This window comes from Eriocheir sinensis, chromosome 28, assembly GCF_024679095.1.
Source record: "Eriocheir sinensis breed Jianghai 21 chromosome 28, ASM2467909v1, whole genome shotgun sequence".
In the NCBI taxonomy this organism is placed as follows: Eukaryota; Metazoa; Arthropoda; class Malacostraca; order Decapoda; family Varunidae; genus Eriocheir; species Eriocheir sinensis.
The window spans coordinates 19,019,836-19,046,862 of NC_066536.1; the positions used below are offsets into that span (position 1 = coordinate 19,019,836).

General features: G+C 42.7%; 1 protein-coding gene across 1 annotated transcript; it reads right to left on the reverse strand.

Annotated features, from left to right (window-relative positions):
- Nucleotides 1-962: 962 nt before the first annotated feature.
- LOC127004689 (protein Mpv17-like) lies at nt 963-20,854 on the reverse strand. Its single transcript, XM_050872778.1, has 4 exons — nt 20,288-20,854; nt 7,776-7,891; nt 6,744-6,965; nt 963-1,682 (listed from the first exon to the last, which is right to left on the reverse strand). Exons 1-4 carry the CDS (start codon nt 20,358-20,360, stop codon nt 1,539-1,541), a joined length of 555 nt encoding a protein of 184 aa, XP_050728735.1. The 5' UTR covers nt 20,361-20,854; the 3' UTR covers nt 963-1,538.
- Nucleotides 20,855-27,027: the final 6,173 nt, after the last annotated feature.

The window sequence follows — 27,027 nt, forward strand, 5'->3', positions numbered from 1 at the left end:
GGAAAAAAAGTTTTCATTCAACCCTCTCAAAAAAAAAAAAAAAAAAACAAAAAAAAAAAAAAAGGATAGCATTGTTGTTTTACATACACATAAATCACAAATTAAATTTGGACTGTAATAATTTAACACTCACGTCCAGGCAAGGGGTAATGTAGGCTCTGTTTTTCCCTACATATCTTGTGTTTAAGCTATTATTGCCACTCTCCTGGTGATCTTAATTGTCTGATGCGATGGTTAGTTGTGTTATTTAACCCTTTCATTGCTAAACGCCTGCAGCGAGCGTTAGGCGTATTTGCTGGTGGTGCTAAACGTTCGCTGCGAGCTTCAGCCACACTCAAATCTCCCACGGATGAGAGTGTTCCAACACTATTTCTCACAACACAGGATTGCCAATTGAGTGGGTTCTCCACTAAATTTGGTGGAAAATCCTATCAGCCCAGCGCGGAAAATCTACGGACGAGTAACTGGCCAATATCCTTGTCCAATATAGTGGCATTTTTGCATAGCTTCACCTATCACCTGACTGATTCTTTGACCAAATAGTTGTAAATATTGCAGTTGACAATTCTACCTTGCCAGAGGCCCAGAACCTCAAGAAGGAGAGATGTCCGCAGTTTCCTCAAAATGGGTGATCATCCTTTTCCTCAAAATCTTGTTTCAAACAAGATGGCGGCCACGGTGGAGCAAAACAAACAATTTGTTTGTTTTGCTCTGGGTACACCAGTGTTGCCAGATCATCGTACTTAGCACATACTATATTCCGTTTCCTGACCCATAACTATTGCATAAAACATCCCTAATTGATGGTTTTAACAATAACTTTAACTGAATATCGTTATTAGTGCAGGGACAGCGTTGCCAAGCTTGAAAGACCCGAGAAGCATCTATGTGTATCATACTTAAGGATTATTTCGCTTATGCTTTAACACTGTAATGTTCTGTTTGGGAGGGAAAGAGATGAAGTTATTCCAGTTTTATTATGTTTTCTGTGTCCCAGATCAATGAGTTTTCACTATAGTGCACGTAGGATAACTGGTTCTTGACCACCATGATCCTGTCAACCAAACGTCAAACCCACAGGGAAATACGTAGTGTGAATAGCATTGTGGCTTTCCATGCATGAATATGACACTTAAATCGAATTTTGATGTTTAGAAAGCAAAAATAAGTAAGTTTCCTTTAGAAAGAGACAGTCCTGTACATCCAGTCCAAGATCCAGCCCCAGGGACGGTTTCTTTGTTTACATTGCGCAACGTTCGAGCTGAGTGCTACAGACTGCGTATACGCGAGTTTTCATCCGCGTTCGGCGGGGGGTGTTGCAAATACCCTACCTGCGTATAAACGAATCCGTGAACAGTGAGGCCGTGAACGGCGGGGGGCTTCTGTATTAAAAAGTTTCTTAGAACACCTTTATTTATAGTCTGACTGTCAACCTTCAAAGTTTCTTAAAAAAAAGGCTAAAAAAATCATTGCACACAAAACACTAAAAAAGGATGAGGTAATTATACCCTTCTAACTCATGTATGGTGACATGAAATTCAGTGGGACTCTGAAAATGTAGGGCTCTTATTTGTCTTCCATGCCAAGTATGTGTTCCAGAAGAGAGCAAAAACCTGCACCACCAACACCTGATGGTGGAGGGGTATAAAGGAGAAGTTGATGATCTGAACAGCAGGCCACACCTGAAAATAAAAGTAAATTGAGTCGTGTGTACTGCAAGACCATAAGCTATGTGTTCAGCACTGGGCATTATAAAGAATAAAAGATTAAGATTAAAGAGCATTGATGATTTACAGGGTAACTTCAAACATCTGTTGACTGCTTTACCAAACCTCTTGAATACTATTTTTTTGTCTCAAATTGTTAGATCTCAATTATTCAAACACCATAAGATATATGATGTAGAAATACCATATTGTGGCACAGGAATGGTCAGTGAAATGCCTGATACTATACTATGGCACTACCACTGCTCCATATTGGTTTACATTATATATTTTGTACCCTTTGCTACTGTTAAAAGTGTTCAAGTGTATTCTAGCCTGGTGTTCACCCTGCCTTCTGTCTATCTATCATCTCTGATGCCCTCTTCCCACATGAGAACTTCCCTCCAGGGGGTGGCTGTGGCAGAAGTGTCTCCATCCCTCCCTGTTCCGGCACTCCCTCTCAGCACACTAAATCCTGCTACTTCCAACTCTCTTGCCCCAGTACACTCACTCACCCTATTGATCCACTTCATTGGTGGTCTTCCCCTGACACCCCCTCCCTCAATCCTTACCTCATACATTCACTGCATAAATTCTTTCTCATTCATTTCTAATCATGTGCCCAAACCCTCTCAGTGTACCATGCTTCATCCATTTGACCACTCAACAACAACCCTTGCTGTCACACCTATACCAAACCGCTCATACACACTTTCATTACTTTCTCCCTCCCATCCTGAAACACCACATCCACCTCTTGTATACCATACTTCCACTTCATGTATTCTCAATTGATATACTGCATTCCATGTCAATGTCTCTGATGCATACGACAGAATTGGCAGGATAATACTGTTCCTTATGCCCCTCTTTACCCACATGCTCACACTTCTTCCTCTCATAACTCTCTCCAATGCACTTACTACCTGTCTGCCCTTCACTGCTCTTTCCCTAACCTCACTTTCCATACTGTCATGCTTACATAAAACTGTCCCAAAATCTTTAAACTCAGTCACCTCTTCCAGTTTCTCTTCCCCTGGCCATATCCTACACTTAAGTTGTGCTCTCTACTCTAACTTTGTATGGCTTAGCAAAATCAATGCTCTCTTGTCCTTTTAAATACCATAACCTTACTCTTGTTAAATTGTGGGATATTTTCAAAAGTGAAACTTCTCAAGCTCCAAAAGAGTACACTAGAGTGCCTGAGATCAAGTAGTGTTTTGCCTTGGGGAGAACATTGGAGAATATTGAGAAGTCATGCTGCTAGGATTGCTGGGATTCGGGACTGATATAGGGGTCTGTCATGTAGGACCTGAGCTCTCCTGAGGAGAGGACACTGGCCATTTCAGTCCAAATGGCATCTGACCTACTTACTGAGCCCTCAAGAAGCTCCGCTCACAGCCTCCCTCTCAAGTGAGTGATAACTGAACAGCTGATGGCTGCTTCATGCTAGATATATATAGGTAGTGTTCGTTAGGCTGAGTACACTTTGGGCAGTTGTATAGGGTGGTTCCTCCGAGCATGAAGCTCCAACTGCTGGACTGCAAATGAACATAAGAACCTAAGGAGTCTGCAAGAGGCTGATAGGCCTGTGCAAGGCAGCTCCTGTGAACTTAACCCCACCTAACATCACTATCGACAAACTTATCTAATCTATTGTATTGGCACTCTCAACATGACTGCCCAGCCTGTTCCACTCATCTACCACTCTGTTAGTGAACCAGTTTTAGCCTTTGTCCCTGGCAGATGTTGATCCATCCATTGACAAAAGCACACCCTCTCTTGATGAGGTCAGAGTGGCTGCAGCAAAGTTGAGGGGTGGAAGGCAGTTGGTATTTGCAACAATAAAACAAAGCTGCTCAAAACTGGAGGCTAGACCATGACCCATGAGTTGCATGTGGTCTTGACTGTTGTATGGCAATCACTTTTCAACATTAGGAGACTGTTAATTACGCAAAGTTGTGGATCAAAATCATTATGGAGCATCTGTTGGCAAAACCAAGGCTTAGCTTTTGCCCATTTTGCAATGATTCTTGCAGTCAGTGAAGATTCTGATGATGACTTTCAAGGCATTGCACAAGGAGGCAAAGCCTGGGACTACCAAGGTACAGGTGTTTGGAATCTTGCTAGATGGAACAGTACAGTCTGTTCATGCATGTGGCAAGGACATCGATATCTTGGAAAATTTCATATACTGTCTCCAAGTTTGCGATAAATAGGTTGACGTTGCGGGTCGCAAACTTTGAACCATTATTCTTATGGGGAAAATTGAAAACCATTGACATCTTGTGCGGACGGCCCCGGCCGTGCGCTGGGCCCGAGCAGCTGGTGGGCGGCTGATGATGGTGATGGTGATGATGAGTGTCGGCGGCGTGGCCTTTGCATGGCGCCGCCTGAACGGTGTTTTTGTCCTGGCTCGTGTGTGTGTGTGGCTGTTTGTTGTGGGTTTAGGCTTCTCAGTTTGCCAGTTCTTGTTTTCCACATGTTGCACGTGACCCCTTTCTTTTCTTCCATTTCTTCTTTTTCTTGTTTTCTACATGTTGTGTGGGACCCCTTTCCTTTCTTCCATCTCTTCTTTTTGAAAAGTAAAAGATGGAAGAAAAGAAAGAGGTCCCACACAACATGTGGAAGGTGGGAATTGGCAGATTGAGGAGCCTGGGCCCACGATGGGCACAGCCACACATGCACTGGCCCCGATGAAGGTGCCGTTTGGGTGGCGCTGATGTGGGGGCCGTGCCGCTGACGCTCATCATCACCATCACCATTATCAGCCGCCTGTCAGCTGCTCGGGCCCGGCGTGCGGTTGAGGCTGCTCGCACATATGCGCCTGGCTGCCCGGATCCCACTCACCATGCTTCCTGCAGCCAATGGAAAGGCCCAGGGGGTGGGTAAGAACGAGAATGGAAATCAAGGACCACAACAAGGTGTGAAAAAACCCAGTTTTAGCAGCTTTTTCCTTTTCCTTGCGGGTCATATCGCAATTTCAGTTTTCAATAAAAATCAATTTTTTGGGGTCCCTATCGCAAACTCTCGCAAACTTGAAACTCGCAATCCTGGAGACAGTGCTGTACCTTGGTAGTGTAGGGCAGAAAAACAGCATATCTTGTCAAGAAGTCACAGGTGAACTGGCTTGGCCTAAGGTGTGATGGACTCGCTTAGCACGAGTATATGTCATTATCAATGTCTGTGCAGATGGACAAAGATCCAGGGCCCGAATTTACAATTAATCTTAATCTTTAACTTAAAAGTTCCACTGAATCTCAAGTTTAACTTATAGCTGAGCTTAAATGAAAAAATAAGTTCAACTTCACTCAGCAGCTGATCCAGTATGAAAATTTGTCCTGGCAAAAGATGTATTTTTTAAATTGCAGAATTGCGACACTTCAGTGATTGAATATGTAGTAATACTACTTTATCAATGTTATATGATGATATACTTCAGAAATATGGGCATAATAAGGTAGTATTTATAAAATAAAGGTTACGTTTATCATCCGCGCAAGGTGATATTCTTTTTTTTTTCTCTTGAATGTAAACACGGACACGCGTTCCTGTTCGTCTTCCTCATTCCTGCATCACCCACCCTCTGACGAAGTAATCATGGAAAATATTGCCGCTTTCACTTCTCCCAAGAGGAAAAGGGGAGTGAATTGGAGAGACTGCCACACTCTACACATAGTAGAGGGAAGGGAGTCAACAGATACCGTCTGCAAGGGTAGCCACTGTCCCCTAATAGATGACATGAATCCGGTGGTATACGATGATCCTCAAACATGCGTTTGAGGCCACTCTCACGCCAAATACGAGCATCATGAGTGGACCCAGGCCAATTAGCTACAACATTAAGAATATTATATTTGGCATCGAACACTAATTGTGTGTTTATGCTATGGAAATTCTTCCTGTTGACATGGTCTGCTTCATATTCCCTGGGGGTATCCTGACATGCGTGCAATCTATTACACCAACAATGCCAGGGAAGTTTGCAACTTGCACAAATTCTTGTTGTTTCTCTCGGATTTCAGGGACGGTGCGAGGAAATCGAATGAATTGGACAAGTATGGCTGGTTGTGTAAGTGCCTTGAGGGTATCGGTGATCGCTTTGCTTACTGACGACTGTGATGGACCAAGATCATCACTGTTACACGTCTGCATTTTCCCCGTTGCTAAGTAACGCAGTGTAATAATTATTTTCATTTCGGGTGTCAATGCAAAACTCCTTGAAGTAGGGCTTTGCAGGGCCCCTCTCACCAAATCCGTTACGACCAGTACTCCTGCACGATCCAGTCTGTAGCGTTTCAATAGTTCTGCGTCACTCAAAGTATTCAGAACGTCTCTTCGCTCTTGAAAAGTCTTCTCTTGGCGCTGACGGGCTTGTTGACGTTCGGCCATCTTGGCGACTGAAGTTCGACTTAGGCTCCTTAAGACGGGTTTGGGCCCGCCTAAAATATCCCGTCAGCTAAGATCAACTTATGAGGGATAAGATGAAGAATAAAGTTAAACTCGCCCTAAAGTCAAACTTAGCGGTTTAAGATTAATTGTAAATTCGGGCCCAGATCTTAAAGTTGCTGGTGCTCCATGTCTTACTATATGGCTGTAAAATAGACACTGAATAATGACTTGGAGGCAGATTGATGCCTTTGGTAATAAGAGCTTATGCAAAATCATGAGATATCAGCCGAAATGACTTTGTATCAAACCAGCAATTGCTTCAAAAGACTGTATCAAGCCCTTTTACCTGCAGTCTTTGAATGCCAACTCTGACTATGTGGGCATGTAGTACGCTTCCCAAAAGTCAACCCTGCTCACTATGTTGTTTCTGTAAGACTATCCTGAGAGGAGGATACCAAGGGAATGCCAACAGAGTTCATGGCTTGAGCAAGACGATAGATACTGCCAAGAGGTACTTAGGTTGGAAAGGGGGATTGCATGGACACTTGCTCAGAGGCACTCCTGGGTTTTGCATTATAGGGTGGGTGAGGTAAGGCTACATTCTAATGTAGACACTAATATACAGTGTTAATCAATGCATCTTACACTCCAATTCACAAGAAGAATATCCTTGTAGTTTGTCTTTATTTCTTGTTCTATTTGGGCCATGGAGTGACCTTGAGAACCCCCTAGCACGCACATGAACACTCCAAGGAAAGATGGGGCAAAAATTCCTTGATCCAATGCCACCTTCTTGAAAGCAGAAATCCTCTTCCTAGAACCCAACTTCTGGTCCAGGAAACCATACCATCTGGATAGTATCGGAGCCTGAGAAAAGTAAACAGTATTGTAACTGACTTTTCCTTATATTGAGTTTACTGAAGAACACAGTCCTAAAGTCTATGATAGCCTAATTCAAATGTATTTTTAATATAATTCAATGGACCATATTGGCTATACAGGCAGCACCACACGTGGCCACTCAGTGAACTGTCAAAGCAGTACTTTCCATAAAACTCAAGCTCTATACTAGAGTGTGTTTGAGGCTGCCTCCAGGATACATGGCCTTGGTGCCGCCACCGCTCCAAGCCAACGACTGCATACACTTTACTCCTACCCGATTTCCTGACTCTACTATTTGACATGGAGAAAAACTGAAATCGGGAAGAAGTGAAGTGTGTGCAGTCATCGGCTTGGGGCGACGGCAGCATCATGGCCGTGTATCCCGGAGACAGCCTCAGATGCACTCTAGTCTATAACTTGAACTCTATGGAAAATACAGCTTAGAGTTGAGTGGCCACATGTGGCGCTGCCTGTATAGCCAATACGGTCCATTTAATGCAATGAAGTTATCCATATACAAATTTATACCTGGAGCCTGTGCTGTGTAACTCTTAGAAACCTTCAAGTAGAATTCTGTATAAAAGATGAGTTTATCAGAGAGATAGAAAAGCTTTTGCATAGGAGCTGCTAGTAGTGCATCAACTGTCAATATGTCATTTAGGGATAAAATTGTTGTGCTGGTCAATAAGGGTATATTAATGTAATCTGTGCATCATTCACTTACTAAACTTCAAACTTAATACTGAACTATCAAATCAGCATGCATGCACATCAGCTTGCCTTGACAACACTCACAACCAAAAATGTGCCAAGAGCAAAGAAGCGTGCTGTCCTCTGCCATTCGTATTCTCTGAATGTCTTGCGTTCAATGAGCATCTGTGACGTAACATCTCCAGCTCCCATCAGTGTGCCTGGTGGACAGAAAAAAATCTTTAGGTATACCATAACTGGTTAGACTCCTAAATTAGTGTTATTATATTATGCTTGCTGTCTATCAAAACAAATGAACCTATCAGGTGCATAGCATTTTTTTTAATACAGTAGAACCTTGGGTCACAAATGCCTCTCATCACAAACAAATTGGTTCACAAATTTTCTGAACAAAAAATGTCTCGGGTGAAGAACAGTGTCTTGAGCCATGAACACACAAGCCAGCAACATCATGAGGCAACAAGCCAGGAGTAATGGCAGGAGACTGTCGGTTGCTGTGTAGCTAAATACGTAAGTGTGATACACTTCACAATATACTACTGTTGCAAATGGCAGTGAAGGCTACCCTCAGCTCCATATTCCCCAATACTTTAAATACCTCTAAGGAGAGGTTTCACCCCCCAAAGCTAAGTGTGTAGTTTAACCCTTTCCATCCATGACGCAGACGTCGGCGTAACAGTATGTAAAGGGTCAAAAGGAAATGGAAGAGAATTAATCCTCTTCTAAACCTCTCAATCCTCCTCTAAATTCCTCTTTCATTTCCTCTTAACACATATCTTGTGGCTGGCAGCAACTGCGCCACCACGATGTTGTGATGATTTTTGAATGTGAATATCTCCAGTTTGCCGGTAGCCACCAGACAGAGAAGAGGTGCGTGTTATGCTGGCGGCTTGTAGAGCGTAATTGCGCCAGCAGAAAGCCTGACCCACATGGAGGCAGGCCGCAACAATATAATGTTTTATGAATCTGTTGCGGCCTGAACCATTTTGGGGCAGGCCATCAAGATGGCTTTTCTGTGCATATATACGAATATAAGCTACTGTATATGATTTGTTATTTCAATTGTTCAACTGATTACCTTACAATACAGTAAATTAACCAATTCTACTTGTATTTTTTACTGGTAATGGAACCCATCAATTTGTCTACCACGAAGAAGGTGAAGAGTGTCACTCCAGAATATGGCTCTGGTGATGAAGATTCTTGTTGGGAATTCTACAGTCTATCTTCAAATTATGACTCCTCATTGAATGAAGGATGGAAAATTGCAGCAAAAAGAGTAAAGAAAGTGTCAACCTTTTGTGCTGGCTGTGAGGGTAGTCCATTCATGTGCCTGGATTGCTTCAGTGTGAAACATCATGGCTAATATGCGAAGGGAGAACAATGAACTCAAAATATGGGAATGCACATCTTTTGTTTATTACCTCCGCCAACGAATTTGGAGGTTATACTTTCGGTCGGGTCGGTATGTTTATTTATTTATTTATTTATTTGTTTGTATGTTTGTGTGTTCGTGAGCAGTCTCCTATGCACAATTTTTGCAGATATCTCAACCAATTTTTCAGGGAAGCTTCGTGCCTATCCAGATTAGAACCCATTAAATTTTTTATGTCAAAGATCAAAAGTCAAGGTTGCACAAAACATCATTTTGGCCATAACTTCGGTTCTCCCTATCGTAGAGTCTCAGACTTGGTTCATATTTTAGCTCATGGAAAGACGCACCTTGCATGGCCTTGACCTTGACCTCGAAAAGTTCGCCCAAGGTCAAAGTTTCCAAACAATAGAATTTCATCAAATTTCGAAACAAATGCTTCCATATGATGCACCTTGCATGGGCTTGACCTTGACCTCAAAAAGTTCACCCAAGGTCAGCTTAAAAAAAAAAAAAAAAAAAAAAAAAAAAAGATTTTCATAAAATTTAAAAAAATGCTTCCAAATGATGCACCTTGCATGGCCTGATGTCAGAGGTTAAAGGTCAAGGTCAAGGTAGCACAAAACGTCATTTTGGCCATATCCTCGGTTCTTATACTCTATTATGGAAAGCTATAGGGGATATTTGAGAAAAAATAATTTTGAACCACTCAAGCTAAAAAAAAAGACCAATTTTTTTTTGGGCAACAAAGGAGGCAGCTCAAGGGCACAACCCCCAAAAAAAAAAAAAAAAAAAAAAAAAAAAAGCCCGCTAATCGCTGCTCCCATAGAAGAATCAGAAGAGGTGGCCAAAAGCAAGGTCAAATTCAGGAGGAGAGTGCTGATCTTCTGAGGACGTTTACTAGCTGTTTTGGTGGCTGTTTTGGAGGCTGCAGAACACTTAACCTCAGACCTTGCTATCATTTCCGATTGGGGCAGGAGGAACCTTGTGTCCTTCAATGCCTCAAAAACTCAGTTTCTCCACCTATCAACTCGACACAATCTTCCAAACACCTATCCTCTATTCTTCGACAACACTCAGCTGTCACCTTCTTCAACACTAAACATCCTTGGTCTATCCTTAACTCAAAATCTCAACTGGAAACTTCATATCTCCTCTTTCGCTAAATCAGCTTCCTCGAGGTTGGGCGTTCTGTATCGTCTCCGCCAGTTCTTCTCCCCCGCGCAGTTGCTATCCATATACAGGGGCCTTGTCCGCCCTCGTATGGAGTATGCATCTCACGTGTGGGGGGGCTCCACTCACACAGCTCTTCTGGACAGAGTGGAGTCTAAGGCTCTTCGTCTCATCAGCTCTCCTCCTCCTACTGATAGTCTTCTACCTCTTAAATTCCGCTGCGATGTTGCCTCTCTTTCTATCTTCTATCGATATTTCCACGCTGACTGCTCTTCTGAACTTGCTAACTGCATGCCTCCCCCCCTCCCGCGGCCCCGCTGCACACGACTTTCTACTCATGCTCATCCCTATACTGTCCAAATCCCTTATGCAAGAGTTAACCAGCATCTTCACTCTTTCATCCCTCACGCTGGTAAACTCTGGAACAATCTTCCTTCATCTGTATTTCCTCCTGCCTACGACTTGAACTCTTTCAAGAGGAGGGTATCAGGACACCTCTCCTCCCGTATTTGATCTTCCTTTCGGCCACCTCTTTTAATTCTTTTTTTGGGAGCAGTGAGTAGCGGGCTTTCTTTTATTATTGTTTTTTTTTTTTTTTGTCTCCCTTTGTTGTAAAAAAAAAAAAAAAAAATATAAGGCGTCCATTGATCTTCTGTGGACGTTTACTAGCTGTTCTGGCAGCAAAATGGCATCCGCTGATCTTTGAAGGACGTTTACTAGCTGTTCTGGCAGCAAAATAGCATCCGCTGATCCTGAGGACGTTTACTAGCTGTTCTGGCAGCAAAATAGCATCCGCTGATCCTGAGGACGTTTAATAGCTGTTCTAGCAGCAAAATGGTGTCCGCTGATCATCTAAGAACGTTTATTAGCTGTTCTAGCAGCAAAATGGTGTCCGCTGATCATCTAAGAACGTTTATTAGCTGTTCTAGTAGCAAAATGGTGTCCGCTGATCTTCTGAGAACGTTTATTAGCTGTTCTAGCAGCAAAATGGTGTCCGCTGATCATCTAAGAACGTTTATTAGCTGTTCTAGCAGCAAAATGGTGTCCGCTGATCATCTAAGAACGTTTATTAGCTGTTCTAGCAGCAAAATGGTGTCCGCTGATCATCTAAGAACGTTTATTAGCTGTTCTAGTAGCAAAATGGTGTCCGCTGATCTTCTGAGAACGTTTACTAGCTGTTCTAGCAGCAAAATGGTGTCCGCTGATCTTCTGAGGAGGTTTAATAGCTGTTCTAGCAGCAAAATGGTGTCCGCTGATCTTCTGAGAACGTTTACTAGCTGTTCTAGCAGCAAAATGGTGTCCGCTGATCTTCTGAGAACGTTTACTAGCTGTTCTAGCAGCAAAATGGTGTCCGCTGATCTTCTGAGAACGTTTACTAGCTGTTCTAGCAGCAAAATGGTGTCCGCTGATCTTCTGAGAACGTTTACTAGCTGTTCTAGCAGCAAAATGGTGTCCGCTGATCATCTAAGAACGTTTACTAGGTGTTCTAGCAGCAAAATAGTGTCCGCTGATCATCTAAGAACGTTTACTAGCTGTTCTAGCAGCAAAATGGTGTCCGCTGATCTTCTGAGAACGTTTACTAGCTGTTCTAGCAGCAAAATGGTGTCCGCTGATCTTCTGAGGAGGTTTAATAGCTGTTCTAGCAGCAAAATGGTGTCCGCTGATCTTCTGAGAACGTTTACTAGCTGTTCTAGCAGCAAAATGGTGTCCGCTGATCTTCTGAGGAGGTTTAATAGCTGTTCTGGCAGCAAAATGTCGTCCGCTGGCGAGCTACAGCGAGCTACAGTGCGCCCTCTGCCGCCAGTGAAGAACACTGCCAACGTACACAACAAGTCATTTCCCGCCATAACCCGATCGTCTCTCCTTGTCTCGTGGTGATTGCGATTATTCAATGTTTTCTGCCTCACCTTTGCACCACCATCATGCTGCACGCAGCGTCATCGAAGCCTAAACCCAGGAAGAACCTGATGATGACCATAGCACAGGTGGAAGTGATTAAGAAGGTGGACAGTGAAAAAAAAAAAGCGAGAGATTGGCAATGAGTATGACGTGTTTCCTGCCAGCAAACCATTTGGTTTGCCCAAATCTATTTTCCCCCATAGGTTATTAAGTTCGCCATTTGCGCATTCGCCATTTGCGCACCTTCAGATCGCCCATATGTGCGCAAATGTTGAGGTTTGACTGTATACATGTTAATGCTTTGATTAAAGTGGCAAAAAATAAATACCCTCTAACCATGATATAGAGGTGCATATGTATTATCAAAAACTAACATTGCTACCCTAACCAAACCAAACTAACCTACAGGTAGGCACCTGTTCGAGCTTGTTTCTTCTCAGTGCGGGTCATTAGCATTTGGAATAATTTACTCAAATCAGTTGTCGTAGTGAATTCTGTTAATGCTTTAAACCCTTTCCTTGTGCGCGGTGCGGACGCAACTATCCCCTCAGGCCCAGTCGGGCAGCCTCTATTAACCTCTGTATCTCAAAAACTATTCATCACAGCTAAAAACCAAAAACACCACTGGAAAGAGGAGGTCCAGATCTATTGGAGTCGGTTATGTATGCCTCTCTTGTGAACGTACATGCACGTTCAGGGAGCGTTGAATGTTAACACTTACATCGGTGTGGGTGGGATGATCAGCCATATTGATGTAACTGCGGACATCTTTTCTTCAGACTCTGGCAAGGGAGTATTGCCAACTGCAATATTTACAACTATATGGTCAAAGAATCAGTCAGGTGATAGGTGATGCTATGCAAAAATGCCGCTATATTGGGCAAGAACATCCACCAGTTACTCGACCGTAGATTTGCCGCACTGGGCTGATATAATTTTCCACCAAATTTAGTGAAGAACCCACTCAATTGGCAATCCTGTGTTGTGAGAATTAGTGTTGGAACACTCTCATACGTGGGAGATTTAAGTGCGGGTGGAGCTCGCAGCGAGCGTTTAGCACCACAAGCAAATGCGCCTAACGCTCGCTGCGAGTGTTTAGCAATGAAAGGGTTATACAGCATCTCGACACTTCTCTTGGTCAAATTTTGTATGATTTTGATTGACTTTGGGTTGTTGAGTACAGGTAACTCTCGATTTATGCGAGTTTGGTTTACGCGTTTTTGAAATAACACAGGGTCCAAAATCCAAATAAATGTTTAATTTACATGTTTTTTCACTTATACGTGACATTTTCTAGAGTGGCCACCATATGTCTCATGCAACTGGACTCACATGGCACCATGGCCACGCAGCTGAGCTCAGTTCTTCCCGCGTGCCACTTAAACAACAATACAGAACCCACGCTGCCACGCTACTCAACAATAGGGGTGGGCAGGTACCGGCACCAGCTATATGGCACAGTATTGGTACCAATATTAGCCAGTCGCTCATGGTGTCCCTCATTTCTTCCTCACACGAGTGAGGCTGACACTGAGTGCCTGAGTGGATATCTCGGTGATATGGATACTCTCTCTCTCTCTCTCTCTCCACTGAATGAAGTGAATATTTATTTTTTGATAGATACCTACCTCTTGTTTGATTTACATTGTTTTTGATTTATGGGACCTCTTCAAGAACACAATACTCACATAAATCGAGTTACCTGTATCACTTTGAACTGTAAAATTGTGTCCTGTGCTGTGGTTTCCACTCGGGATTGCCAACCTGACTGCATTATCTTGCCACTTGCTCAAGAGTATTATGGCAGTGGTTTGTGTGGTCTTGGTGATGCCACATTAGCCAACCATCAGAACATCTGTTTGGACTGTCCTTTAAAGGACAATCTACTTGCTGTCTTGGTTGGAGCCACCACTTGATTCTAGATGGGGTTCTCCCCATCTAGGTAAGAAATCTAGGTAAGAAACCCCAGACTGCATTCGCTGCCCGACCGTCCAATGCATCAGTGACCCTAGCATTGTAATGGTAGGTTTGCTTAGGTTAGGTTGTTTTCTAGCCATGTGCACCTTCATATTTTTGTAAAAGGTCATGTATTTTCACATTTTAATTGACTTGACCTCCTTCATGAAGAGTGTATCAAGACACCTCTCCACCCAAAATTGACCAATCTTTACCGTTTATCGTTGATGAAGTTTCAGGCCCTGCTCAGCTGCTAATGCAGCGCTCTACGAGGGCCGTCAACAATTACGACGTTAGCTTCAATAATAGTCTTCGATGCACTTATTCCCAAACATCGTAGTGAGTGAGCGAGTGTCTCAATTTCTTTCACAAATAATATCACATATAACTATTAGTTAAGTTTTCATGTCTAATATTTTCATAATAGTATCACAATTAATATCCAACGATTATTTCCCACACACTGAACATCCATCACACACAATTTATCGTTGAGTACAGACACTAATTAAACCGGTAGCAGTGGGGATCATGTTTCTGAATGGTCCCTCTAAGCGAGAAAAATGAGAAAAAATCACCCCTCACACAAACCATTTTATAATATATATCAAAGCATTTGTGATCAGATCATGTATCATATATTTTGGGGGGTAAATATCAGGGTTGGCAGTTTAAACCAAATGGTTTAAACCATGGTTTAAACCAATAAAAAAAACAGTGGCTTAAACAAACTAATAAAACCATTTTTTTTCTTTTGTGTGTATCTTTGTTTGTTTCATCAGTATTGTGGTTTTAACTATATGTAAGATTTTAATTATGTACAGCAGGGTTGGCGGTTTAAACCAGGGGTGTCAAACTCAAAAACCTTGGAGGGCCAATTCATACTCTGAAGTGCCGTCATGAGGGCCAACAAGGGTGGGAAATACATTGACAAGATTGAAGTTACCGTGATACAGCAGGCCATTTATGACTATCCCGCGGGCCATGAGTTTGACACCCCTGGTTTAAACCAAAAACCCATCAATAAAACCAGTGTTTTTTTGTGAATCTTTTTTAGTTTCATCAGGTATTGTGGTTTAATTTTTATTTTATTATGCACAGTCATTTTACTAACACCAGGATGAAAACGTCAGTTGGAAAACTCAAATCTCTATTCAAATGCTGTAACGTCAAGGTAACTGAAAACAGAATTTTGGTATATATATATATATATATATATATATATATATATATATATATATATAAATATATACATATATATATATATATATATATATATATACAGTCATCCCCGCCGTCATGGGTATTTAGTTCGGACTTGGCGCGATGCGAAACCATGAACGGCGGGACTATAACCCTATGGGAAAATATGCATTTGGGGAAGTCACCTCTGACACGTCATATAAAACATGTTTTTTTCGTTCTTTTTAATGACTGAAATGAGACAAGACCTTGTTAGACAACAACACAGAAGACCCAAAAGTAGCCCAATTTGCGATAAGTAGTCCAATCTGGCAACACTGCAGTGTGGCGGCGCGTGAATTTTTTTTTTTTAGGATAATGTTGCTATGAGAAAATCTCGACCAATAGCAGTCGTCCCTGAGTGAGCTGCTGGCCAATAGGAAAGCTTGACGTCACAGTCTAACCGTGACGTCACTCAGGAGCAACCTAACGTTCATTGCCCCGCCTCCCTCCTCGCTCCCTTCCCCCCTCCTCTCTGCCTCCCTCCCTCCCTCCTCTGCCTTCCTCCTCCTCTCTCCTTCCCCTCCTCTCTGCCTCCTCCTCCTGTCTGCCTTCCTATTTAGCGTCAATGCATCCGTATCTGAGAAACTGGGGCCACAGATAAGCGGGGTCAATTAGTTGACATGAATACGGAAACCGCGATGGGTGAGACCATGAACGCATGGGGTGACTGTATATATATATATATATATATATATATATATATATATATATATATATATATATATTTTTGCCACTTCACTAAACAGCAGATGAATTGTTTAAAAAATCCTTTAGCACGTCATCTTATCCTCCCACTCACCCTCACATCACCTTCACTGTATGGCACTGTTCAAGCACAGGAATGGTAGACACATGCACACGTTGCATTATTTCAGCGCTTTTAAGACTTGCACATCTTTCAAATGCGTATTATCTTAGCCTTTTCTTGGGAGTTACAAGCCAAGACCCCTTACATAGGACCCGTTTTCGCACCAAACTTGCGCGTCCCTCACTCTAGCTTAGTTAAAACACAATTTTGGTCTTTTATATCTTGTTTCCAATCGAGCACTGTCCACTCCCTCCACATTCCACACCATCGCACCACCGACGCCCCTGTAACTAATGTGTGCAGCAGTAGACTACAAGGATGCAGAGGAGTCCTTTGACTCAGAAACTGACTCCTATCAGCATATTTTAAAGATTTCTGGCTTCCTGTCGTTGATGCCACACTGTGAGGGGAGAATATGATATGAACAGTTTTATTTACTCCTAAAATCACGTTAAAATGGCTTCTCAGGGTCTTTATAAGCACATAAAAATGTGATGCCGCAGCGTTTCCGCCATATTCGTCGATGCCTCCGAGGAACACACCACAAATACTTCCAAGTTTTTGCAACTCGTAGCCTTTACTGGAGATCAGGAACGGATCCTAGCACACTCTGATACTTAAGTCCACTTGTAAGACACAATAACACAGCTGGGATAGCGTAAGTCCTCATAAAGTAGCGTACAATCCTGGGCACTGCTGGGCAGTGGAGGCCACTTTCTCCTTTCCCACACAGACCCGCAGACTAGTAACCGAACACGAACAATACGCGTTCTGTGGTGATCAGGAACTTTAGGTCCTGAAACGGTACCAAGAGGAACGATACCCTCATCTGATATGTATAATGCTTTTTTCTGATGTTTTATTCACTAGATATATTATAGAATCTAGTCAACATCTTTGACTTCCAGCACCTTATTATGAATATAAATGAAATATGGTAAAATTCTAGTGTTTGCCCATACACCCCCCTCCCCCCATACAAGCCTGTGGACCTGGTGGGAATGCGGGGTTTCGGGTGGGGGACACGAAATCCGTCGCATTCGCGTATTTTTTTAGTGTGGGGGGGTGGGGGGATAAAAACTCCCTAGATCTAGGGAAATTCCCTAAATTTAGGGAATTTTTCCTCCCACCACCACTAAAATAAGCGTTTGCGACGAATTTAGTGTTTCCCATACGAAAACCACACACTCAGTGGACCTCCAAGCTTGTTTTGGGAGAGAAGCGTAGTGAACCCACCAAATGATGCTCACATCACCATCTGGCGTGGCACCGGCAGCCATCTGTGCTCACATAAATGCCTCCACCACACTCATGCCTTCTCTCTCTAGTAGGTTGTCACCTCATCGCAAGGTTTCCGTCCTCCAAGCAGAGTCCGTGGCACCAAACACAGTGTATCTTCATTGTTTATCACTGACACAAGTAAAACCACCGGCTAGCCAGGATCCATCCAACACCGCACCTTTAACAGTACTGCGGCTTGTGCAGGAAGTGCAGGCTCTCGAACCTCTTGCCCGAGCTGTTCGAACACGTGAATCCTTACTGACCGGATTTTGAATCTGCTTCACGGGCTCGTATTCCCAGTATACAAGGTGATTGTGGATATTGACTTCGCGCCTCCAGAATACGATAATACGCCTCCATATAAAATATTAAAAAAAAAAAAAAAAAAAAAAAAAAAAAAAAAAGTACTTAAAAGTAAAGCCGAATTAATCCCCTTCCCCCAACGATCTTGGGGGACCTGCGTGAACTCGGGGTATTTGGATGGGGGAGCATATTTAAACTACTCCAACCGAACTTAACGACCTGCTAACGAGGGGGCTTTGCCCCTCGACACGCCTAACCAAGGACCCCCTCTTAAAGGTGCGTGTTCTAAAAAAAAAATAACCTCGCGTGGTGGACCTGGTCTCACATGCGTGAGCTAATGGCTAACTAAGTGTACCATCGCTAACCTAGCGTACCATCGGAAATAGTATTAGGTAAAGGTGCGTGTTCCAAAAAAAATAAATAAATAAATAACCATGCGTGGTGGACCTGGTCTCACCTAGCGTATCATTGCTAACGAATTAGTTGTAACGCTGCTCATATTGCAATGGCGCTGCCATGTAAACACATCGTCCGTATGTATAATATGCCCTTAAATACAATATGGAGGCGTAATATCGTATTTTTGAGGTGCGGAGTGATTTTCAATAATTACCTTGCATGGTTTCCGTACGTTGTAAAAAAAACCCAGAATGTATGAAATTTCCCTACATCTAAGTAATTGTAAAGAATTTCCCTACATCTAGGGTATTTTTCAACCCCTCATAACTCTAAAACTGTGCATTTGCGATGCATTTCATGTTTACCACCGCATTTCCCGAAGTCTCAATGGCCCCCTAGCCAATTTTGGTTGCGAGGGGTGAGTATGGGCAAACACTAGAATAATACCAATAATATTAAAAACACCCCTGAGTATACCAAAAATTATGCCAAATGAGGTAAGGCATAAAACTAAATTTCCAGAAGGGAAAGAGTAACTCACGATTCTAGTCATTCAGAGCTGTGAGCTGCGGTCGGGAGCAAGGTGCAAAGTGATAGTGTTGTGTACCGGTAGTGTATTACTGTAGCAGCGAGGTATAGTGTAACTAGGTATTATAGAGAGGGCATCGTGAATGCAGCCATCACCGAAGGGGGGGGCGCTGTCCTGGAAGCTGCAATGGTAATCGTCACCTGAATAATTGCCAGGACCACTATTCTAATGATTTTCAGTCCTAGTGACTATTCTCATTAATAACTCAGAATAAGTATTACTTAGGTTCTAGCACAGTAGATATTAGATGCATGCTGTCCATGTTGCATGGTGACACTGGCGTCTGTGGACTGTAAATTGTACATACGTACAGTCTGTATATGCTAAGACAGCCATTGTTGTTCTGAGTCATCATAACAGCGCCCCTAACTCCAGGGAGCGCGATGCAGTGGCAGTATGCAGTGCGGGATATAGCCAGTAAAGCCCCCCCCCCCTCTCTCTCTCTCTCTCTCTCTCTCTCTCTCTCTCTTACAGCTGTTTTTGTAGCATGCAACTGGAAAATTAGAAGAGGTCTTTCATGTTTTACTACTCTTTAACATTACAATTAAAAAGCATGTTGGAGAAGCTGCATTTTGCCTCTTTTACAGATTGTATGAAGATCAAATGAATATATTGCTAAATCCATCTCTAAATCTATATATAATTCCTTTTCAAACTCATATATGTATATACGGATAGAATTACTGGAATAAAAATACTGAAAAAAAAAATTATGTGGTTTAAACCCAAAAAAACATGGTTTAAACCAAAAAAAACTGGTTTAAACCCCCCCAAATTTTTTTTTATTTTTTTTAAACATTGGTTTTTGCCAACCCTGGTAAATATCATGGCACAAATTTGGCCCGTCGCTGCTACACAGTGACACAGTGAAGCCACAAATTTGGCCCGTTGCTACTACCGGGTTAATAGCCATGATCGATCATCTTAGGAATTCTCTCAATTTCAGTCTGGAAACTACACAACACTGGTCATTCGCTGAGCGGTTGATTTCAGGCTTCTTGTACGCTTACTTTTGTCTGTTATGGGAGCGGCATGTAGCAGGCTTTTTTTCTACACTCTCCTTGTTGCCCTTGAGCTGTTTCCTCTGTTGTAAAAAAATAAAAATAAAAATATATAACATGAAGGTGTATATGGTATTTCAAGGTGGAGCTAAACTACACATTTACCCACCCAAATTAAACTATTTCAGGTTGTTTTTATATTGTTATGGAGGCCATAGGGGTTTTTAAAAACTCAAAAAAAAGAAAAAAAAATAGAAGGCAAATCCTTAACTTCAACTCTTACAATCATGCAAGAAAACAAGTCCATATATATATATATATATATATATATATATATATATATATATATATATATATATATATATATATATATATATATATATATATAAACAGGATAAGTAAACGAACGAGATGGAATGTACACAGGATCACAAATGTAGCTTTACTTGTAGGTCTTGCAAAATTGCAAGGCAATGCCCCCACTGGGCTTTGAGCTGCCTTGCCTCCCGGCGCAGACGGCAGACTGTTCTGTGCAGCCCCACGCCCGGAATACCTTTCATGCACACTCACCTGCCTGAAGACACTGCACTGCCATGGGGTGAGTCTTCAGGAGGCGAGCGTATGCTTTATAGACAGAGCTCATGTTTCAGCGGCTTACATTAACCTTCAATGTAATACTATCTCTCGTGCCGCTATCTTTGGGCGCCTTTCTGCTGCCCTGCATTTCCAGTGTTACGTAAAGAGTTTCATACCCTGCTGCTGCGGTATGAGTGCATCAAATATTTCATGTGTAGACCGCATGTCTGACGACCTAAGACATGACCCTAGAAGAGTTTTGAATCCAATCATCCAATGAGTTTTTTTTTATTGTTGGGCGGCCACTTGACTTGAAGCCACTGCCCTCCCTCGGCGGCCATAATGTTTAGTGTGCAGGAAAGGTTCCGTTAGACCGTTTTAGACACAAGGGTCAGTATTTTTAGACGTTTCCAGCTCTCACATCAGCTACTCCCAAAGGCCTATAAGGAAATCAATCGGGTTCCCATTAGGGTTTTTTTAAGTAAATGATACAGAGGTCGTCTCACGGTCACAAAACTACCCCTGCGAGCCAATCTGGCTTCACTATTGTGACGTCATGCCCTCTCCTTGTATTCTTCGCAGCGCCTGGCCGCAGTTGTACAAAAATATGAACATATTTTTATATTCTGTTTATTCAATATTTTGAATAGGGAAAAGAATATTAAAAATATTAATGACTTTTTGAAATGTAATATTTCTTACGAAACCCAATACATTACCTCCTACTGGTTAATAAAAAAACGTACTGAATCCACGTCTGATCGTCAGCTTTTAGGGTGCCGTTAGTAAGGCAATACCCGGCAACATCACAACAACTGATGTTAGGATGCAGTGTTGCACTGCGAAGCAACCAAGTGTGCATGCTGTGAAGTATATGTGTTGAGAAGGAGGACCTAAGAAGCGATACGAAGCATAAAACACCCAAGAAGAAGATACTCGACCACGCAACGCATGTAAGTTCCCCAAAACACTGAAGAAGTAATTTGTCTTACCTGGTTCTGTTACCTACATGGAGGTAGGATTAATATGAGGAGGCGGCGCGCGCTGGGTGAGGCTTCCTACTAGGAAAGTCATTTCATTCATTAATTAATTTCTTGGGGACCCGCAGAGGGCCACTCTCGGGTGGCATGATATGCGGGAGTTGTTTCGGGGATTCAAGGGGCAAGGACAGGATTAGGATGAAGAAAGGTATTGGGATATGGTAAAGGGCTAGGATTAGGGAGATAATGACTGATGATCCTATTCCTAAATGTGTCAAGAGTGGGGGTATTAACTACTCACAGAAACTCACAGAAGAATTCCGGAAGAGGCTTACAAAGCCTGTGTCTCCTGCTCTAACTCTTACTTTGATCGTTCGGGTGGTCTCCGTGGTCTAGTTGTCTGGATCCGTGCCCAATATCAATGGCTACCATGTGCTCAAGTTTTTGTCTGTGATCTCCATGCCTTATCCAACCTATTTTCAAAGGTTTTAACTGATGGTGCACTCACTACTGCTTCAGGGGGGCTGTTCCAGATGTCCACCACTCTATTACAGAATGAATATTTTCTTATATCTAACCTGGCACGTTGTTTATATATCTTACTATGTCCCCGTGTAGCTTGATAATCTTGATCCATGAAGATCCTGCTGCATATGTCATTGTCATACACTCCATTTATGATCTTGAACAATTCTATCATATCACCTCTTGATCATCTGTAGACAGGGTTGGAAGGTCTAATTTCTCTAATCGTTCTGGATATGACAAGTTCTTCAAGGTTGGTACCAATTTGGTGGCTCTTTGAACTGCCTCCGCTGCCTCAATGTCCATCTTCTTGCTTGGGGACCAGACTTGGTTTGCATACTCTAGGTGTGGTTGAACTAAGGCAACAAACAATAACTTGAGTTTTGACTCATCCAGTGTCACAAATGTATGTCGGATCAGTCTGACCAATCCGTTAGCCTTATTGATTTTCCTTGCACGGTGTTCTTTAAACTTCAGCTCGCAATCAGTCCAAACTCCCAATCCCTTTTCCACTGTGATGTCCTTTATCTCCTCCCTCATTTTGTATGTGACTTTTTCTTCATTTGATGTTCCTATCCTCATTGCACTGCACTTTTCAGGGTGAAACTCCAACAACCACTTCTCCGACCCATGTTGCATCCTGTAGTGATCTTCCTGCAGTTTAACACAGTCTTCTCTCTTACCAATTTGTCTGAAGACCTTTGTATTGTCAGCGTACAAAAATAATTCGCTGTTAAGTGTTACATCTGGTAGATCATTTATGTCTGTAATGAACAACAGTGGTCCAAGCGCTGAGCCCTGGGGCACTCCACTAGTAACCATTTGCCAGTCTGATTCTTTTCCATTTACCGTTTACTGTTTACCGTTGATGAGGTTTCAGGCCCTGCTCCGCTGCTGATGCACCTCTCTATGAGGGCCGTCAACAATTATGTTAGCCTCAATAATAGTCTTTGATGCACAGGCAACTCTCGATTTACGCGAGTTTGGTTTACGCGTTTTTTAAATAACGCGGGGTCCAAAATCCAAATAAATGTTTAATTTACACATTTTTTTAACTTATATGCGATATATTATGGAGTGGCCACCAGATGTCTCATGCAACTGCCCATGCAGAAAATGAAAGTGATCTACAAAATTTCGTCAGTGTTTTTGATAGTGTCTGTAATAGGAGAAAGCTGAAAATAAATGTCAACAAAAGTAAAGTGATGGTTTGTGAGCGAAGTAGAAGTGAGGTTGTAGATTTTGTATGCCCATATTGAGTGGGAATTGAATGTGAAAAAGAATGCAAAATAATTTTGAATGGTGAAGAAATGGATGAGGTTAATGAGTTTAAGTACCTTGGATCAGTGCGGTACGCTATGTATTCCCGTAGGATTTGGTTGCTAAAATTGATTTTTTTGCTTGTTTGGACTCGGTAGGGACCAGACTTTCAGAAAATGAAGGGGTTCAAATTTTCCTACCCCTCCCACCCTTTTTGGGGGGTCACTTCCGTTTTGGCCCCCCTGGAATGGACTATGTCCCTATTTCCACTGTTTATTGACCGATTTCAGTAATGGAAGAGTTGTTTTATAGGTTTTAAAGTGACAGGAGCTAGATTATGCTACTTTCAGATCAACCGGAAGTGCCCTAAACAGACTTCCGGTTCACCGGATGGCATTTAAATGAGGAATAAACTTTGTGTCAACTCAGCATCACTTTAATAAAATTACCACAGGGTGACCTTTATTGGCTTTAACAAAGTTAGTCATATAGGTACATTACAGTCAAAATACCACTTTTTAATTATAGTCAGGCTAAACCTAGACATGGGTAAAAAGAACATCTGGTATAGAAATCCAGTATTCATTTCAACCACAAGCAAGGTAAGGAAAACCACCTGAATTCGATAGCTTTAGAGACCCTCAAAAATGGGATTATATTGGCCTATATTAGACAACACAAATCCATGCCATGTTTCCTACAAAAGGCATCACCCACATTCCTTTGATATGACCCTACATCTAGGTTTAGCCAGACTTTAGATTCACTTTAAATGTCATTGACGTAGTCGCATTGCCTGTAGCAATATTTTGGTCACTTAGTTACGGATTACATTAAATTCTACACTATTGTTCCTTGCTCTCTGTCTACACAAAATCAGGGTAGTCTAATCCTCATCAGAGTCACTTTCTCGTATTTTCTCCAGAATTGTGTTCACACAGTCTCCGCCATAGCATTTGCAAAGAGGAGTGCAAGGCAAACCATTTTTAGAGCAACTACATCGCCCTTGACATCCTGTTTTACATCCACATTTGATGAGTTCAATTACTGCCTTTGGGGCAGGAAGCGCAAGACATCTAACTGGAACGTACAGTCCTTTTTCCAGAGTCCATCCATTCTCTTCAAGAGGAGGAAGTTCTGGGCAGTTGGTCTGGTATGATTTATCTCGCATAGTCATGTAGTTGGCGCGGAGAATATGCGGCAACAATGTGGCACGAGTAGGAGGTAGCATCTCGCCCTCTAAGTTCTTTGACCGAAATAGTTCCCATCTTAAAGATGGCAAGGATATTGGACCCTTCAAACTATAGACATGACACACAAAATGCTCCAAACCCTTGACTTGAGCAGGAAGCTCATTGCTCTCAAGCTCTGCAGGAATGCAGCGTTCCCCGAGTTCTTTGAAACAGCTTATGGCTTGATCATCATCTTCAAGCTTGAGGTAGGCATCGATCCATCTCTTTTTGGGGATTCCAACAAATTTGCCTCCCCAGTCAGCACCAGAGAAGTTGTGGAGTCCAAGAAGGCCTTGGCATTTATGGCGGCCAATTACTTTTAATCGTTCAAGTACATCGATCTCTCGTGCCTTGGTGCCCATACCAGTTGCAAACCTCAGGCAAGTGGGAGCAGCAATGCGTCCGCAAGATACTGGCATGCAACATCGACTGTCTTGTCAACCTCTTCCTCCCGCACTCCAGACACCTTGCTCACATGACTGCCGAAAAGGAGGTGGCTCAGAAAAAATTGTAGCAAAGAGGGATTGTCGAAGTTATCAAAGCTACCTGTGAATGACCAACCCCGCTTTGATATCATCTCTTCCCGTAGCAGGCTAGCAGCATTCACAAGGTTACTAACTATCTCACCATTATCCATCACTGAAACCCTAAGGTCTACAGCTTTACTAACTGCTTCTGAAAGGACAAGATTTTCTGGCTCATTCCTTCGCACTGAGCTGACAAACTGAACACCTGGAAGCCGCCAAGTTATCAACCTTTTCAGATACTTGCGATAGTTTTTAGTCTCATTAACATCTACGTTATATCTATCTAAGATTGACAAGTAAGCGTCATTCACCTCAGCCATGTTGAGCGTAACATCATCGTCTGTAAGAGTGTTTTGTATGGCGAGGACTAACTGTTCATCACATAATGAGCGAATAAGTGGCACATTACCAAGATCAGCTTTTGCAGATGTGCGCTGTGCTGACCTCAAGCATGACCTGTGGTAATACTTTTCGAGAGCTGAAGCATCACCGGCTCCTAGATCGGCTACGCAAATTCTGACTGTGTCATCAGTGGTCAGCTGCTTCACTTCAATCAGAGTTATTCCCATTGCATCAGAAAGTACGCGTGTAACGGCTCTGATCCACCCTCAGGGCAAAAAGCACAGGAAGAAAACATGCACACCTCCTCCTTTGGGAGTGACCTGGAACGTTTAGGTCGCACAAGTCCTGTTGCACTTGAAGGGCGACCAGGTCCTCGACTAGCACTGGGGTAGGGAGATTCAGTACTGGAGCGCTTTCCCGTATTCGTTCAATCATTCCCTACTTAACGATGGGTTTGCGGCACTCGCTGTTATAATAAACAGATTTGAGTTCCAGCTCATTCATGACAGACAAGTGGACAGTCAGCTGCTGAATATCACTTTGACCTAGGGACACTCTCCTGGCAGCACTTTAGAAGGTCCTTTAGCATATTTGGATCATTTAGTAGATTCTTGCCAGGATGCCCCTCTTGCAAATCAAACACACTTTGATATCCTGTGACATCTTCCTTAGCACTTGCAGTTCACCATCATTCAGCACAAGAGTTTCAGTTGTGAGCAATCTGTTAGTGAGCCTTGAATCTTCTCCATATCTACATCATGCACATATCTGAAAAAAGATGGAACGTTTGTCAATGAATTACAAACTTAAGAGCAATGACGTTTAGTTTGAGGGGGAGTCAAAAAGGACCTAACACCTAGAAAGTGACCTAGATGTGGTTCGATTGCTTTCAAAGTGTGATAAATAAACTCGGCACACTGAGAAACCTGTAAAACAAAACTAACATTATGAAAATTGTTCATCAATTCAGCGGCATAGGCGCACTGACGATTTTGGGGGGTCCCAAAGGGAAAATGACCCCCCAAGGGTAGTGGAGGGTAGGGAAAATTTGAACCCCTTCGGATTCTGACAGTCTGGTCTCTACAGAAGCTGAAAAAGCAAAAAAATCAATTTTAGCACCTAAATCCTACGGGAGCAGTTTCTCGTACATAGCGTACCGCACTATCAGTTATGTGTAAGCATGGTGGTACGGAGGGAGAGATAAGAGAAAGGGCATTGCAAGGAAGAAGGGTGGTAGGGTCTTTGGGACGAATCATGAATGGCAGAAGTGTGAGCATGGAGGTAAAGAGGGATTTGTGAAATACAATAATAGTACCAACCCTCACATATGCAAGTGAAACGTGGGCCTGGAATGAAAGTCAGAGGTCTAGAGTGCAGGCAGTGGAAATGAGTTATTTGAGGAGTGCTTGTGGTGTGAGTAGAATGGATGGAATGAGTAATGAAAGTGTGTACGAGCGTTTTGGAACGTGTCACCGGGGTGAAGGGAAGAAGTGTGGAGTGGTGGAAGAAGTGAAGCGACAGACTTTAAAGTGGTTTGGCCACATGGAGTGAATGGAGGAGAGTAAGATGACCAGAAGGGTGTATGTGAGTGAGATAGAGGGAGGGAATGCTAGAGGACGACCTCCAGTGAAATGGAAGGATAGGGTGCAAGAGTACGTTAGGGAGAGGGGGGAAAGACCTTTGAGAAACTTTGAGTGGGCAAGGAGGGAGTGTCTGGATAGAGAAAGTTGGAAGCTCTTCTGCCGTGGCCATCCCCTGGTGGGAGCTCCTAGGAGCAGGCGTCGATGAAATGATGATGATGAGTATACCTGGAAAAGTATATGGAAAAGTCATGCAGTACCCTCTCGAGTTTCACGCTATCCGAGTTT